Source organism: Elgaria multicarinata, chromosome 2, assembly GCF_023053635.1.
Source record: "Elgaria multicarinata webbii isolate HBS135686 ecotype San Diego chromosome 2, rElgMul1.1.pri, whole genome shotgun sequence".
NCBI classification, from domain to species: domain Eukaryota; kingdom Metazoa; phylum Chordata; class Lepidosauria; order Squamata; family Anguidae; genus Elgaria; species Elgaria multicarinata.
Genome location: NC_086172.1, coordinates 48,250,401 through 48,264,750, shown reverse-complemented (window position 1 = coordinate 48,264,750; position 14,350 = coordinate 48,250,401). Strand labels below are relative to the sequence as shown.

Below are 14,350 nucleotides of genomic sequence, written 5' to 3'. Positions count from 1 at the left end.
AGCTGTACATGCTTTCTGTAATTCTGAAAACAATGTTGTTCTGGTGGTCATCTTTAAACCACTGTCTCTGAATTGAACCCATTGAAAACTGTGGGATAATTGTGGCTTTATGGGTTTCAAGATCAGTGGCTGCGTATAGAGGAGTTCATTGCTCCAAATATATCTTGGTTTTTAAATCTGAGAGCAAATCCATTCACAGTGATCACAATTTAAAATAGCACAGAGTGATTTATGCTAAAATTGTGTGAGATGTAATCAGGTTACTCTTGTGCCTTGTTAATAATTGATTCACAGCTCTTCAAACGATAGCAATAAAATTTCTGATGAAGTAAAATGGGCTGCAAGAACAGAAAAAAACAACATGTGATAGTTTTGTTTGGTACCCAAGTACATTTGCTCTGTCATAATACTGGCATTTTTTCAAGCTATGTTGATTTCTGGGTTGCTACCAGGGAACAGTGTGCAAAATACAATGAGGATACAGCTTGTTAAGAAGGAGCACAGCCGTTTTACACACACATGCACGCACACACACACACAGAGAGAGAGAGAGAGAGAGAGAGAGAGAGAGAGAGAGAGAGAGAGAGAGGAAGGATACATATTTTAAACCAAATAGTGTTTTCAGTTTAATAGATCTGACCTGTTGGACCATTACAGTAGCTATTCTAGAGGATCTAAAATATCTTCTTCCTTCTGAATTGCACATGATTTCTTACTGGTAATTTTCCTTTGCATCATATTATGGAGCTTTCTATTCAGAAAAGCAGCATTGCATGCTAAGAAGTGGTCATGCAAGCAAAATTGGATAACCTGGATATGTCATTTCAATAGGCTTTTTCGTCGTCGTCGTTTGTCTGTCTGAAAACGTTCTGTGTTGCATAATGGCTGTTTTCACCTTTAATTGTCTAGAGATTAAACAACAAAGACATCATCATCCATAATGGCAACCCAAGGGTTTATAGTAACGCCAGTGAGGAATTGGAGGAGGACGTGGCTTGCTCTGTTTGGATGATGTGGGATTGCTTTAAGCAGTAAGCTTAGTGTTTTCAGATAGCATTAGCAGCATCACTGATGTAGCTCTGCCAGCCCCTTTCGCTACTAGAGAACTGTAACTGCACGGGGGGGTGAGAGAAGTATATTTGAGATCTGATATTTGGGCAGGGTGGGGGGAGTCCACATATCACTTGCTAATGGAGAGACCTGATGTTTTCTTTGCTAGCTGGGAAGATGCCTGAGAGATAGGATAGCTGAGTGATGCATTGTTATAAGGCAGGGGATGCTCTCTGGGAATAAAAAGGTCATGCATCTTGGAATCGGTGAGCCATTCCAGTCTCTAAGTCATCAGGTACGGCCTTGTGGTTTATATTAATGTCTCCGATTGTGATTTAAATTAATATCTCCCATGCTGCCTTTTGGATTTGTTTTTCTGGTTCATTTTAAAATGAGAGCAAGTTAGTGGACATCTTTATTGCCGGATTTAATGTGGGATTTAGAATGCCAACAGCTGGTCTAAAATACAAGAAGGTGTGTGTGTGTGTGTGTATGTGTGTGTGTGTGTGTGTGTGTGTGTGAAATAAAAAAATATTTTCACTTGCTAGTCAATGGTTATTTTTAAAAAGAGAAAGCATGCATTCTGATTTGTACGCTGGTTCTGTTCATGTCTCATAAAGCTTGTGTGTTAGCAGCACGGTACAAAAGATCCAAACCCTGGGGATTATTAATAACATTTTGGGGTTTTACTGCATATTGCATAGTGCATATTATACTGCACTATTATACCTTTGACAAGTTCATTCCTAAACAGTAGCTTGTTAATTATGACTGTACATAACTTCCATGGAAACACATTGTAAACCATCCGTTTCAGGGGAAGGGGCTGAAAACAGCTGATCACGCTAAACGGTGGGACTAAATTATTCTATAGAAGGCAGTCTTAATTTTCTAAATTTAGTGTGGGAGACATAGAGTTGATTGTTTTGCTTTTTAAAGGGGCTGCCTTAATTCCACTCCAGTGTGTAAATGATTGGCATTTTCCTGCCTGTCATTTTTTTTAATACTGGTGACAAATGTATGCAGACAAATGGCCTGACGAGAGGTATGATGTTAAAATATTTAATACTATGCTTCTCTAAATATTTACTATAGCATTCCTTAATCTTTAACATTTAACCTTCATGAGTTCCATTGTTATCACCACCTCTGGTACCGAAGCAAAGTTGCAGAATTGGAAGGTAGCTGGGTCGGTCTTTTATGTAACCTTTAAACCATGACCGTGTAAATAGCAGCTTATTTTTATGTGCTGGAGCTGGGGGTGGGTGGGAAAGGAAGAAACTGGAAACACTATAATCAGCTTAACCATGTTCATTGCAAATGGCGCTGAATGGCCAATGAAGGGGGCTCCCATTTCTGTATCCTGTGCTGCGTGTAAGGAGATTATATCTAAAAGTAGACACAAATGTGGATTTTTTGTGGGGGGGGGGAATGGTTTTTTATATCACCTTATCTGCTTTTGACTTGTTTGCTGGACAATTCCATGGTAACCAATTAGGATTTGTTTGAAAACTGAGGATAATGTTGAGGGCAGGATTGCTGTATTCATGAAACATCTCATGTACAGTTGATATTCAGGTTGTTGCAGGTATTTTCCAAGCCCCGAAGCTTAGGAATAAAGCTTCAGGGATTTCAAAAGACCATGGATGTTTATAATTTGGAAGGGGAGGCATAGTAAAGGTGCAATTTCCTGGAATTGAATTTTACATTTTGGACATATATTGTTTCTCTAGCTGCTTATTTTCCTCTTAGAAATGCATGTTGGAGATTCCAGCAGAGGTCTAAAGCTATGGCTCACCCAGGGATCTGGTTCATTTCAAGTCAATCATTTTTAATTAAAAGCATATATTAAAACAACATTTGACTTGTTGCTAGTAGCTATAATTGATCTGTTTCCTAGTGTACTTATCCAGCTTATGTTTTGATTAACAGTAGGGGAGACAGACACATTCTTAATCTTGATTAGTTTTAGAATGGTTTCTGTGTTACTTTTTCAGTTGTTACAAACTGTGTTTAATCTTTCAGAATTGAGTTTTGGAGTATTTTAATGCAAGGAGTACATTCCGTTTCTTGGCAGCTGACTGGAATTCCTGAGAGTTCAGGTATTTAGTGATTTTTCAGGCTGATTTAAGGGTCCCCCACCCCCCGCATAAGGACCACATCATTCTTATTAGTCACAAAGTTTTGAGAAGAGCTGATCTGAAACGACTCAGACTTCTCAGAACATTTTCAACAGTTTAATTTTTTAATAATATTTTTTGGCAATGCTTGTGAAAATGTGCCTGTTTATTTACCTAGCTCTTTTTCTTCAATTATTCTTAATGACATCATCAGACATGATCTACTTGGCTGTAGTGGCATCATTTGTTTCACTGCATGATCCCTGACTAATCCAAGAAGCAATGCCTTCCCTCTCAGTTGCTTGCCTTCAGTGACGCTATCACATAGCATTGGTTACATAGTGCCATGATGTCATCTCACTCACTGTTTAATCCCTGATTGGTTGGGATTGCCCATGTGACTAATCCAGGAAGATGAATTGTCCTTGAAACAGCATCAAACCCATGGCACAGAACCTGACTGAAACAAGTAAACGTGCTCACAACCGAAACATTTCTCAAGAAATCCCCCTCCTCCCATTTTGGCATCAAAATTGAAACAGGAGATTGTTCATCACAGTACTAGGGCCCTAGTCAGATGTGTCACTCTCAACCTTCCAAACTATGGATGGGAGGTTAAGGAGCATTCTTTGTGTTCATGCACTTCTTCCTTCCTTTCCCTCTCACCCCTCTTCTTGGTTGATGAAACAGCAAATTATGGTTGCTGACAATTTGGCTAGAAGATGTTTTGCAGTTCTGGGGTTGACTGTAATGTCAAACTGTAGTTTGCTGCTAATTCAGAAGTAAAGGAGGCAGTTGAAGTATGTGAGCTGATGGGGGTGGTCTCAGACATAGTGTTGAGGACCCCTAGGTTGATAGTTCTGATGGATTTCAATTTTCATGCTGAGGCCATTGTATCCAGGGAAGCTCAGGTCTCTATGGCCACCAGGAGACCATAGAATTGTCCCATCATGTCGTTGGCCCAACACATGTAGGAGGACACACGCTTGATTTTGTTTTCTCGACTGGGCAGGAGCATAGTGATCTGAAAGTTTTATTTCATAGAACTTTGATGCTGCGCCTTTCCAGTGTTGGCTCCATATTTTGAGAAGCTGTTGGGCAAAGTGCAATCAGTTGGCCCTGCCACTGTCTAGAAGGAAAGGGCAAGTGAAGGCTGATGTTCCTTCATCTTGCTCTTGTGTCTGCTTGCACATTTGAAAAGGTAGGTGAGCAGGCAGGAACAACAAGGAGGAACAGCGCCAGAGGGTTCTGGGTATCAGGTGTGCTCGAGAGTGGGTCTCAGCAGGTGCTTAACAATGTCAACCACTGACACCAACCCTGTAATTTTTCTGCATATTGCTAGTCTTTGAACTTATTGGCCTTTTTAAAAAAAGTTAGAGGTTGTGGGATTTCCATGGGATAACTTGAAAATACAACTATCCCTTGTGACAGAATCATTCCTTGATATGCCAGTTCAGATTTGGAAGGACTTAACACTTATCACCTGCCACCTATTGCTTGTTTGTCTTTGGAACCCCATTGCTAGGAACTGACTGAGCTGTTTCTGATGTCATGGAGTATTTATGACTGGGTTAACACAACACTCAGTAGTCAAGTGTGGATTGTTGTTGGACTGTGGGCCGTTTGTTGAACAGTGGGTTAGTGTGTTGTCTGAACCCAGGACATTTTGTGCAAGGTGTCTTGCTAACCCGGCAGTGTGGCTTGATAACCACCCTGAATAATCCAGTGACAAAACATGGGTTCTCAAGGTGGCTTGTTTGAGAAAAATAAGCCACACTCCATGGTTAACAAGCCACCGTGTGGAAAATGTCATGTGTTCAAACAACCCACGATTCAACAACATCCCACTCAGCCACTGAGTATGGGTTAGTGTGTTGTGTGAACAGTCCCACTGAACATTCGGATTGTTCAGGATGAAGCGGAATATGACAAGTAGTACACTTTCTGTGAGGGGAGTGAAAGATCAGTTTGGTATGTAAGAAAACCCTCATATGAGATCTAAGGACTCAAGAGGCTGTGTGCTGTTGGAAGGGGAAAAACGGGTGGAATGCTCAACAAGCAGGGAGGGTTAGACTGAGGAAATGTCCCAGTTGCACGTATGTTGAAGAAAGAAGGAAAGAGTGGACAGTAAGCAGGGGCTTGATGGAATAATGGTAAAAAAAAAACCAGAGGCCCAAGGAAAGGACAGGTGGAAGAGGAGTATAGGAAATAGGTGTTGGAGATAAAACTTAGAAAGGGTTAGGAGGAGCCTTCTGCTTTTGACAGCATGGAAATAGTATGGCAAAGATGCTTTGGATGAAAGGGTGAATTTCATTTATTGATCTTCACTAACAAGACAGATCTTTGGCTCCAGGTGTTCAGCCAGTACTATCAGTCATATGCTTATTTTTTCCTAAGCGACAAGATTGTTCCATCTTGTAATCTGTAACTGAAGGATACTGCTCTAAGAGGAGCTCATCCATACAGTATGTCTTCCTATAGGCACTCTGCTTTAACAGCAGACAATTCATGAATATTATTGAGCATTAATTAAATTTATGGCACTCCTGAGAGCCATAAATGGTTTTTTCAACAGCTTTGCAGAAATTATTCTTGTACTTCTGGGGAAAACAAATCCAAGTCAACATGCAAACCTGGAACTCTGGGTTGTTGAAGGGGAAACAACCCAGAGTTTTAGCCTAACAACAAACAATGACTTTAAACTCTGGGTTGTTTTCCCCTTACAACCCAGAGTTCTGTGTTCACACATTACATTGAACAGCTCACGAACAGGATTGTTTTCTAAACCAGATACAAAGCAGAAGCAGCGAGTAGAAGACTCACTCCCATGTGGCCACAAACAACCATGGCCGTTTGTTACATGTGAAGTGGGTCACTGTACCATCTGACCCATTCAAGCCAATTCTTTGCTTCAGGCAGAGTTCAGCAAGGATCAACCCTCAATTATTTTTTGATGTCCTTGGAACGTATCATGTAACAACTTAAAAAGTGTGCCTTTGAGCAAAGTGCCAAGTGTCTTCCTCTCCCCTTTGAGTAATTACAGCTAGTGATGTGGGTTTTCCAAAAAGATGAATTGTAAAATACACCACCAGAAACATTTGAGGGGAAAATTAAAGTACACAATGTGATATAAATGTAGATTATGTAGATTTTTAAAATTGGAATACTTGTAAAAATTTAGAGATAATGGCATGTTCTTTACATTGTTTAAATATAAGGAAAAACTCACAGAGGTACAGAAAACATTTAACACATTGGATTTTTAGCAATCCAATGAATTGTACATGATATTCTGACAACCACTCATCTACAACTTTGAAACAGCCAAGTATTGTGTTTGCAGTCAGCATCCATTCATTATTACTAATACATTTAAGTGGGGGGGGGGGGAAGGAAAATAAAGATCTGGAAAATGTCCCACCCCAAATCACTGATCATAATCCAACATACCTTGGATTGGGGGAGAGGCCTTCTAGATCAGAAGGGGGGCACGATTCCCAGCTCTTTTGTGTAGAAAACAGCTATGGGTTGTATAACCACTCTATATAACCAATGGGACACAAATAGGTTACTCTGGACTTGGAAGTCAGCATATTGTGCTTTCCCTTGAATTGTATCCTGCTGGATCAAGGTCACCAATTATTATATAATGTTAATGCTTAGGAATTGGGAGTAGTATCTTTACCTTTTCTTTGCCTTGAAGTTCTAAATACCTTTAGATTTGAGATCCTTGGATGCAGAGTGCATAATACAAATCCATAAATACAAACAGTGATGCTCCTTTTCATATTTAATGGACCAAGGAAACCTTGGATGATGGCTCAAATAAAAAATCATCCTGTGATTGTAGCTGAAAGATTTTATCTGTATTTACTCAATATTTATAAAGCAGGAGTGATTTTTAACCATCACTGCTCTTAATGGGAAATACTAGTGAAACAGTGTAGTTGTTTTCAAAGTGTGATGAAATTCTCCATAAGGTGCTACCTCCTTTCTGATTTCTCTTAGTGTATGTCATCACTGGGTTAGAAAGCAAGTGCCAATCTACTCCTTTCTTAACAGATGTAACAGGCTTGAATTAGCAAAAAGAAATATGCTATTTGTATTAATGGCTCTGTAGAGACATCTTAATCAATAAATCATATGCAGTTTAGTCCATTAATAGATCAGTTGGTACAATTCACATCCATTTGCAAGAAGTAAAAGCTATGGCTTGGATCCTAACTTCCTGTGAGCAGAACTCTACTCACAGGATATTCCTGGTAGCTAGTGGGGGGACAGGAAATGAGAAGGGTTTTTGTTGTTGATTTTTTCTTACCAATGCAGGTCCCTGTGCCCTCCTCCCAAAAAGTCTGCTCTGGACAGCTGGGGGACCCTCCAGAGCACCATGGAAAATGGTACCAGGGAATATGTTATATGGAACATAGATTTAATAATGATACCATAATCTCAACCTTTGGTATTACTTCTTTATATACTAACATACCCCACAAAGGCAACCTCTTCACCTTAACATGCTTCTTAAACAGAAGAAGCTCTAATGAATCTAGAAGTGGAATCTTAATATCTCTGGCTAAGTTGATACTCATTTGCAACAATTTCATGTTCAATGTCCATCACTATTTATAAGTCCAAGGTACAGCAATAGGAATGTGTTTGGCCCTATCATATGTCAAGCTATTTATGGGACAACTCGAAGAAACTATTGGCAGAATTTCTACTTAAAAGCCCAGCATATTGTGACATTACATAGATGTTGTTTTTGTCATCTGGGACTATGGAGAATTTTACTGTTTATGAACACTATCCACCCAACGATAAAGTTTACCAGTGACACTACAACTGAAAACCCAAAATTACCCTTCCTGGATGGTCTCTTAACCATTGAAAACAAATGAGTTGTCACAGACTTATATTGTAAACCTACAGATTCCCACCTGTACCTTAACATCAAGTCATTTATTTATTTATTTATTTAAAATATTTATATCCAGCCCTATATCACTAAGATCTCAGGGCGGCGTATAGATAAAAACATACAGTATAAAACAATAAATATACAGTTAAAAACAAATTAAACCATGATCCAAGTTAAAACAATATATAATTTAAAAGCAATAGATACAGTTAAAACAGTTAAAACAATGTGCCAGTGAGTCATGTCATCCAAACCATCTAAAGAAGACTATTATATATAGTTTGGCTCTTAGGATAAAGCACATTTGCACAAAGGAAACATCTCAAGAAGTAACAAACTTAAAGAACATATGTGGATACCCCAGTCATATTGTTGACTACACTATCAATTGAGCATCAGTAATATAAAGGAATACCCTCCTTTATGAAGCAAAGGCTAACTCTATGGGGAGAAAAGCACATCCATTTGTTGTGGGCTGCTCCTAATAATGAAAGATAGTTACTCTATTATATCCTATTGTGCTCGTTTAAGGGAAGCCGTTAATTCTACACCCTGCATCACATTCAGAAAACTGCCCAATTTTGTAAATTCGTAGTTAAAGCTGCATTTAAACAAGATACTTGCAAACCAGGATCACACCAGTGTAAATCAGTGCATTGCGTTACCTGCAGTTACCTCCAAGAAACCACTTCTTTTAGGAGTACAGTTACTAACAAAATGTATTGCATTAGACAGTTGGTAACATGCACTTCTACTAATGTGATTTATTTAATTGAAGGTAAAAAATAAAATTGATCTCATATGCAATATGTAGGGAAAACTATAATAGACCCAAGAACAAGATTCCGTAATCACATATCTGCGATTCTTGCCAAAAAACTGGAGCAGCCTGTTACAAGACATTTCAGCAATCCTGCACAAAGTCTGTTTGATTTACAATTGTTTCCAATGGAACAAACAAAGGACACTGACATGCTTGACAAAAAGGAAAACTTCTGGATCTACAAATTCAGAATTCGTAGTCCAAATGGCCTTAAACTGGGGAACAATTCATAAGCATTCAAACAGCCACACCTCTGTTTGTTTTGCCTTAGGAATTTTCATTTCCCAGCATTTTACACTGCCACTCATCCCAGCCATTTAACATCACTGCTACTGATGAGGGCAGAAGCCAAAACGATTCTCCCCCCCCCCTCTCTGTTGTTACTCTACCTATCCTTTATCGCCGTCCATGCTATATGCTGCCCAATTAATCAGGGATACTTACTCATTAATCATTGCAGTGCTGCTTTTTTGTGTGGGACCTGTGGGGGTGAAGGAAGGAAAAGGTAAGGAAATGTTCCTCCTAGTCAGTCTGCACCCCACTCTCATCCCCACTTTCTCATCCTGGTCCAACTCCAGAGATCCACACATGGAAACAGCTTCCTGCATATGTATCAGGCTGCCCACTGTGCCTCCAAGTACAGATGGTGGTGCATTTTGAAAACCACCAAGTACAGCCAGAGGGTATGAAACTCCAGGCAATAATAGTAACAGTGTTGTCTTATTGCATGTCTCCTCCCAGAAAACTGTTACAGGACTGCAGCCTAAGTGTGAAGTGAAGGAACTTCCTTATTTAATGAGTCCTGTCTGCTAAGCTGTTTCTGCTCAGCCTGTATCCTGTACGCTCTTTGGATCTATGCCTGTCTTGATCCTCATCTCCACAGTTACATGGTGTAAAATTTCCATCAGTTTACTCTTTGTTGGGGCTACTTCAGAGCGCAAGTATATATTCTACCTAGGGAGGTTGTGGGCTCTCCCACACTAGAGGCATTCAAGAGGCAGCTGGACAACCATCTGTCAGGGATGCTTTAGGGTGGATTCCTGCATTGAGCAGGGGGTTGGACTCGATGGCCTTATAGGCCCCTTCCAACTCTGCTATTCTATGATTCTATGATTACTCCAAAGACATAGCTAGCAGCTACATCTTTTGTACTTTAGAGTAAATGCAGGGGGCCTGACTCAGATCAGGACCACAGAAGGGAGAAACGGTTAAAGCCCTTCTTAACGCCCACATACTCAGGTCTAAATCTGGATTGGATGTTCCCACCCCGGTGCTTACTCTAGAGTAAAACAAAAAAAGAAAAGAAAAATACAGCTGCTATCTACACTTTCAAAGCCACATCTTCTGTGGCCTTCAGTCTTCATTACCATTTGGTAGTGTCCCGTCTGCTGTGTCAACTCCTTATAGAACCCCTGGACTGAATTTCCCTCAAAGCCCTTGCTGAGAGACTCCTTTTAATGTAGCTCCGTCTCAGCGTCTCTGACCAGTAATCTGCACAGAGTCTGTCATTTGGCAAATCAGAGTTATCCATTCATTGGAGACTGATCTGGCATGGCTCCAGTTTCATGGCATGGATACAGTGCCAATAAAAGGCTATTGTCATTCACATCAGCAGGATTTAAAAACAACAACCAAGCATAATCAAGATTCGATAAGGAAACCTTGGAAGCTGTAGCACTACGTTAATAAGGCTTGGCAAGCATGCTTTTGCTGTTGACTTTTATGTACAGAGGATGAAAACAGCAATTTATGATCAACCTTTCTATTGGGCATGTTTGTGTTGTGATCTTATTTCCTATCTACGGTGAGTTAAAGAAGGAAATTGTTGCTCTGTCCTGCATGGAACCATGGAGCTTACATGTCGCAAATTTGAAAATGCAAAAGAGGGAGGATTTTGCTCAGTCCACTCAAAAAGGATTTGGGAGGGAGTCAGAAACCGCATGGCACCTGTGCACAACCTGTAGCGATTCCTGGCCCGTTACATAAATTCTGTGTGTAGTTTGTCAAGTGCTTTGAATGCACAGGTGTCTGTTCCACCACATGTACAATGCAGTGGGGAGTTATTCTCAATCTTGCTGCATCTACATGTGACAAAATTGGTGGTGTATGTAGGGTTCAAATCCATTTCTACATCACAGAGATGACTTTTATTTAGCTAGTTTGTTTTGTACTCAGGTAGCCTTAATAAACTTGCTGAAGAGCAATATTCTCGTCAGAATCTCTAGTGCTGATCTAACAGCACAGTTTTTTCTATTTACTTACTTACTGTACTTTTAAACAACTACCAACCAAAGTTATCTGGGCACTGTTGTATACATTAAAAACAAAGTACAAACATTAAAACAAAACAAAAAGAGTGCTAAGTAAAACCAAGTTAAAACTAGCAGCAAAGAATAAAACCATTACAACATCATAAAATCAAATTAAAACCACCAGCAGAATAAAGACACTAAAAGCACTTCTTAAAATGCTTGCGAAAATAACTTCAAAGGTTGTTTCTATTTCTATTGCTTTTGTATTTTGTAGCATTCTAAAATGAAATGGCCAAAAGCAAGTTAAAATGTGATGAATAAGATTATTTCAGTGGTAGAACACATAGTTTTCATGGAGAAGGTTCTACGTTCAATCGATAGCACTTTTAGTTAAAAGCAGGTTGCAGGTGATGTGGAGATTCCCAAAAGTTATGAAGATAGGTGAGTCATGACACTGATGGTCCACAGAATTCATCCGAGGTTTTAAAAGAACACATGCAAATGGTGAAATCTATATCAGCATATTTCACAGTAAACGTTCCAGTGATCCTCTATACATGTAGATGTGAACCAGACTTATTGGTGGTTTTGTATCTGGAGAAATGGATTTCAAATTGTAGCTCGCATGTGAGAGGCTCAGGAGGGTTTCTAGGTCTCTCATCCTCAGTTATTCATTAGTAAAGAGAATAGTATGGACCCTCTCCCCAGTGATGTTATGATAAGAAATTAGTGAAGCATTTTTTTACAGTAAAAGTGTTGTATAGTAAAGTATACTGGAATATTCTTCAGTTGGGAAGATTGCAGTGCAGAAGCGAATGCTATTTTTGAGCTAGCATAAACTGCACGAAGTTGCATTCTCCTTATGCAGTCAGAGCATTTTAATTTGAATTTAAGATAGCCTGGAGAGCATGACTCATACCAGTTTATTTTTAAACCTTAGCTTGCTTTACAGGCACTGAGGTTCTCTCAGTGCCTGTAAAGTATATGAACTTGAACATGGAAAAATCAGAAGAAGTATTATCCATCATACTTTCCCTCCCTCAAAAACTAAATAAATTCGAAGGCTGAAATTCTAAACACACTTACTTGGAAATAAGACCCCCAAAATACTGTGAATAAACCCAATAAACACTTCTAAGTAAGCAAAGCATGCATAGGATTGCGCTACAAATACGTATGTTAGTCATTGTAATGGACAAAGAGCTAAATGAGGTAGTTGTGATTAGCAAAGCTTCCCTACCACACAAAATTAAATGAAAACCATCTGGAAAAGATAGTAGATCATTCCGACTTCCTCAAATTTCACTTTCAGCATAACCCAAATTCATTTTCTTCAGGATCTGTGTAATTCTAGCAGTTTGGGAAGTATTAGTTTCATTTTGTGTCCATCTGCCTGTGCATGCACACTAGCACACCCACCCACTCACACAGATAGATTGCTGTATGTATTGTAGATGTGTGGGCAGACAGAATCAATGTGTTCCAGGAGTTTGAAATAAAATGTGGAAGCTTGTAGATGCAGGAGATCCTGGTATGTATCAATGTGACCATGGGGCCACTTGCATTTCTACAGAAAAGTTTGCACGTCAGTTCAGTTCCATTTAGTTGGATTACATATTGCATATCTTCTAGTTGTACTGAACAATTTGGTACACTCACATTTTGCTGCCCTCTGTCCTGGGATTGGAATCTGTCCTTCCATTTATATTGCATTTTCTTCTTGGGCTGCAGTAAACCAATGGGAAAATTTGGTATAAAGGCTATTGAGTCTCCCCCACCCACACAGGTACAGTTTCTGCAGCATTAGTGCTATTCAGAGATCTTGCATTAGTGTGTCTGGGCTGACCTATAAGACAGCTGATCTGAACTTCCCCTTTAGACAGTGTTGATTCACAAAGTTAGCTCCACCTTTGCACATCATGCCATCTGCTTCTTGTAACAGGTGCTAGTGCCACGTGATGCCCCACAGAAATTATGGTTCTCAACACTCCCGGACACTTATCTGTGGAAGCACAGGTGTTGGTAGTGAGTGCTTTTTATCAGCTTATCGCTGATATGTGAGCTGTAGCTGGCAGTGGAGTGGGGGAGCGGTTCATGAGGCTTGAATTGGATGCAAAGTTGAGGGTGAGGAAGAACTTTTGTACTGCATAATATTTTGAAGGCATAGTAGCCATTGCTGGCTCTACTGAATATTCTAGAGCATTCCTGGTAGTGTGATGGATCTGTTAAAATCCCAATGGTGTTTATCAATAAAGGGGCAAGTTCTCGGGTGAAGGTCAACATTTTGTGAAATAAATGGGAGGAAAATACTTGAATGTTCTTTTGGCTCACAGGTAGGGCACAACACTTTGCTTGAGTGATCTACAGTTTATTTGTTCCGTGGGCCTGTTTCTGTACCTTCTCCCTGTTTGGGATGCACTATGGTCAGGATTTGCATGAGATGATTAACGGGAAAGCGGTAGGGTAGTCCTGCTTTGCATCAGAAATTTGACTTAGCTGCCCTTTTTCTCGCTTCTAGTTCTGTTTAGCCTGGGACATCATAATTAAAGGATAGAGATAATTATAACGAGAACATTAATTGGAGGCATTTGAAGTTTTATGGCTTAGAAGGAATTTAAATTCAGGATGTGGTTTTGTATGTCACTAGAGGCTAAAAAAATGTTGGCAGTATTACAGGATAAGAAACCTAAAGCTGCTTTATGTTCTTGTTCCTCTTCAAGTGGGCGGTTTGGAGCTGATGTTTGTTTGTTTGTTTTTTGCACCAGTTGAGTTTTCAGGAGCCAATGGAGACCTTGGGATTCTCTGAGCATGTTATACCCTATTTCTTCGATTCTAAGACACACTTTTTTCCCCATGTAAACATCTCTAAAAATGGGGTGCATCTTAGAATCGCAGGTGTGTCTTAGGGTTTTTTTTTCTGTTGGTGGTACTGAAATTAGTGTGCGTCTTACAATCGATGGTGTCTTACAATCGAAGAAATACGGTATTTATCAACAGATAGTTTGAATGTCCCGCATAAGGACTGGGATGGGACTTTCAGTGTTGATAATGGTGGGCTTCATTACAGCTAATGGTTAAAACCTTATGCTCATTTTGCCTGCGCATGTCCCACTTCTTTCAGTGTTCTTTTTCTCCCTCTCTCATAATACTAGAACCCAGGGTCATCCCTTGAAGCTGATTGATGGGA

General features: G+C 39.7%; 1 protein-coding gene across 5 annotated transcripts in view; it reads left to right on the top strand.

Annotated features, from left to right (window-relative positions):
• Window positions 1–14,350, top strand: part of SLC4A10 (solute carrier family 4 member 10) — a 172,041-nt gene that overhangs the window by 49,137 nt on the left and 108,554 nt on the right. For 4 of the 5 annotated variants that reach the window (XM_063116473.1, XM_063116470.1, XM_063116472.1 and 1 more), the window contains exon 1: window positions 903–1,345. The exons of the other annotated variant lie outside the window; for it this stretch is intronic. In XM_063116473.1, the coding sequence (XP_062972543.1) occupies window positions 1,277–1,345 (69 nt within the window). In that variant the 5' untranslated portion in view covers window positions 903–1,276. Of the gene's footprint in view, window positions 1–902; window positions 1,346–14,350 lie in introns of those variants that run through there. 5 annotated transcript variants of the gene reach the window in all.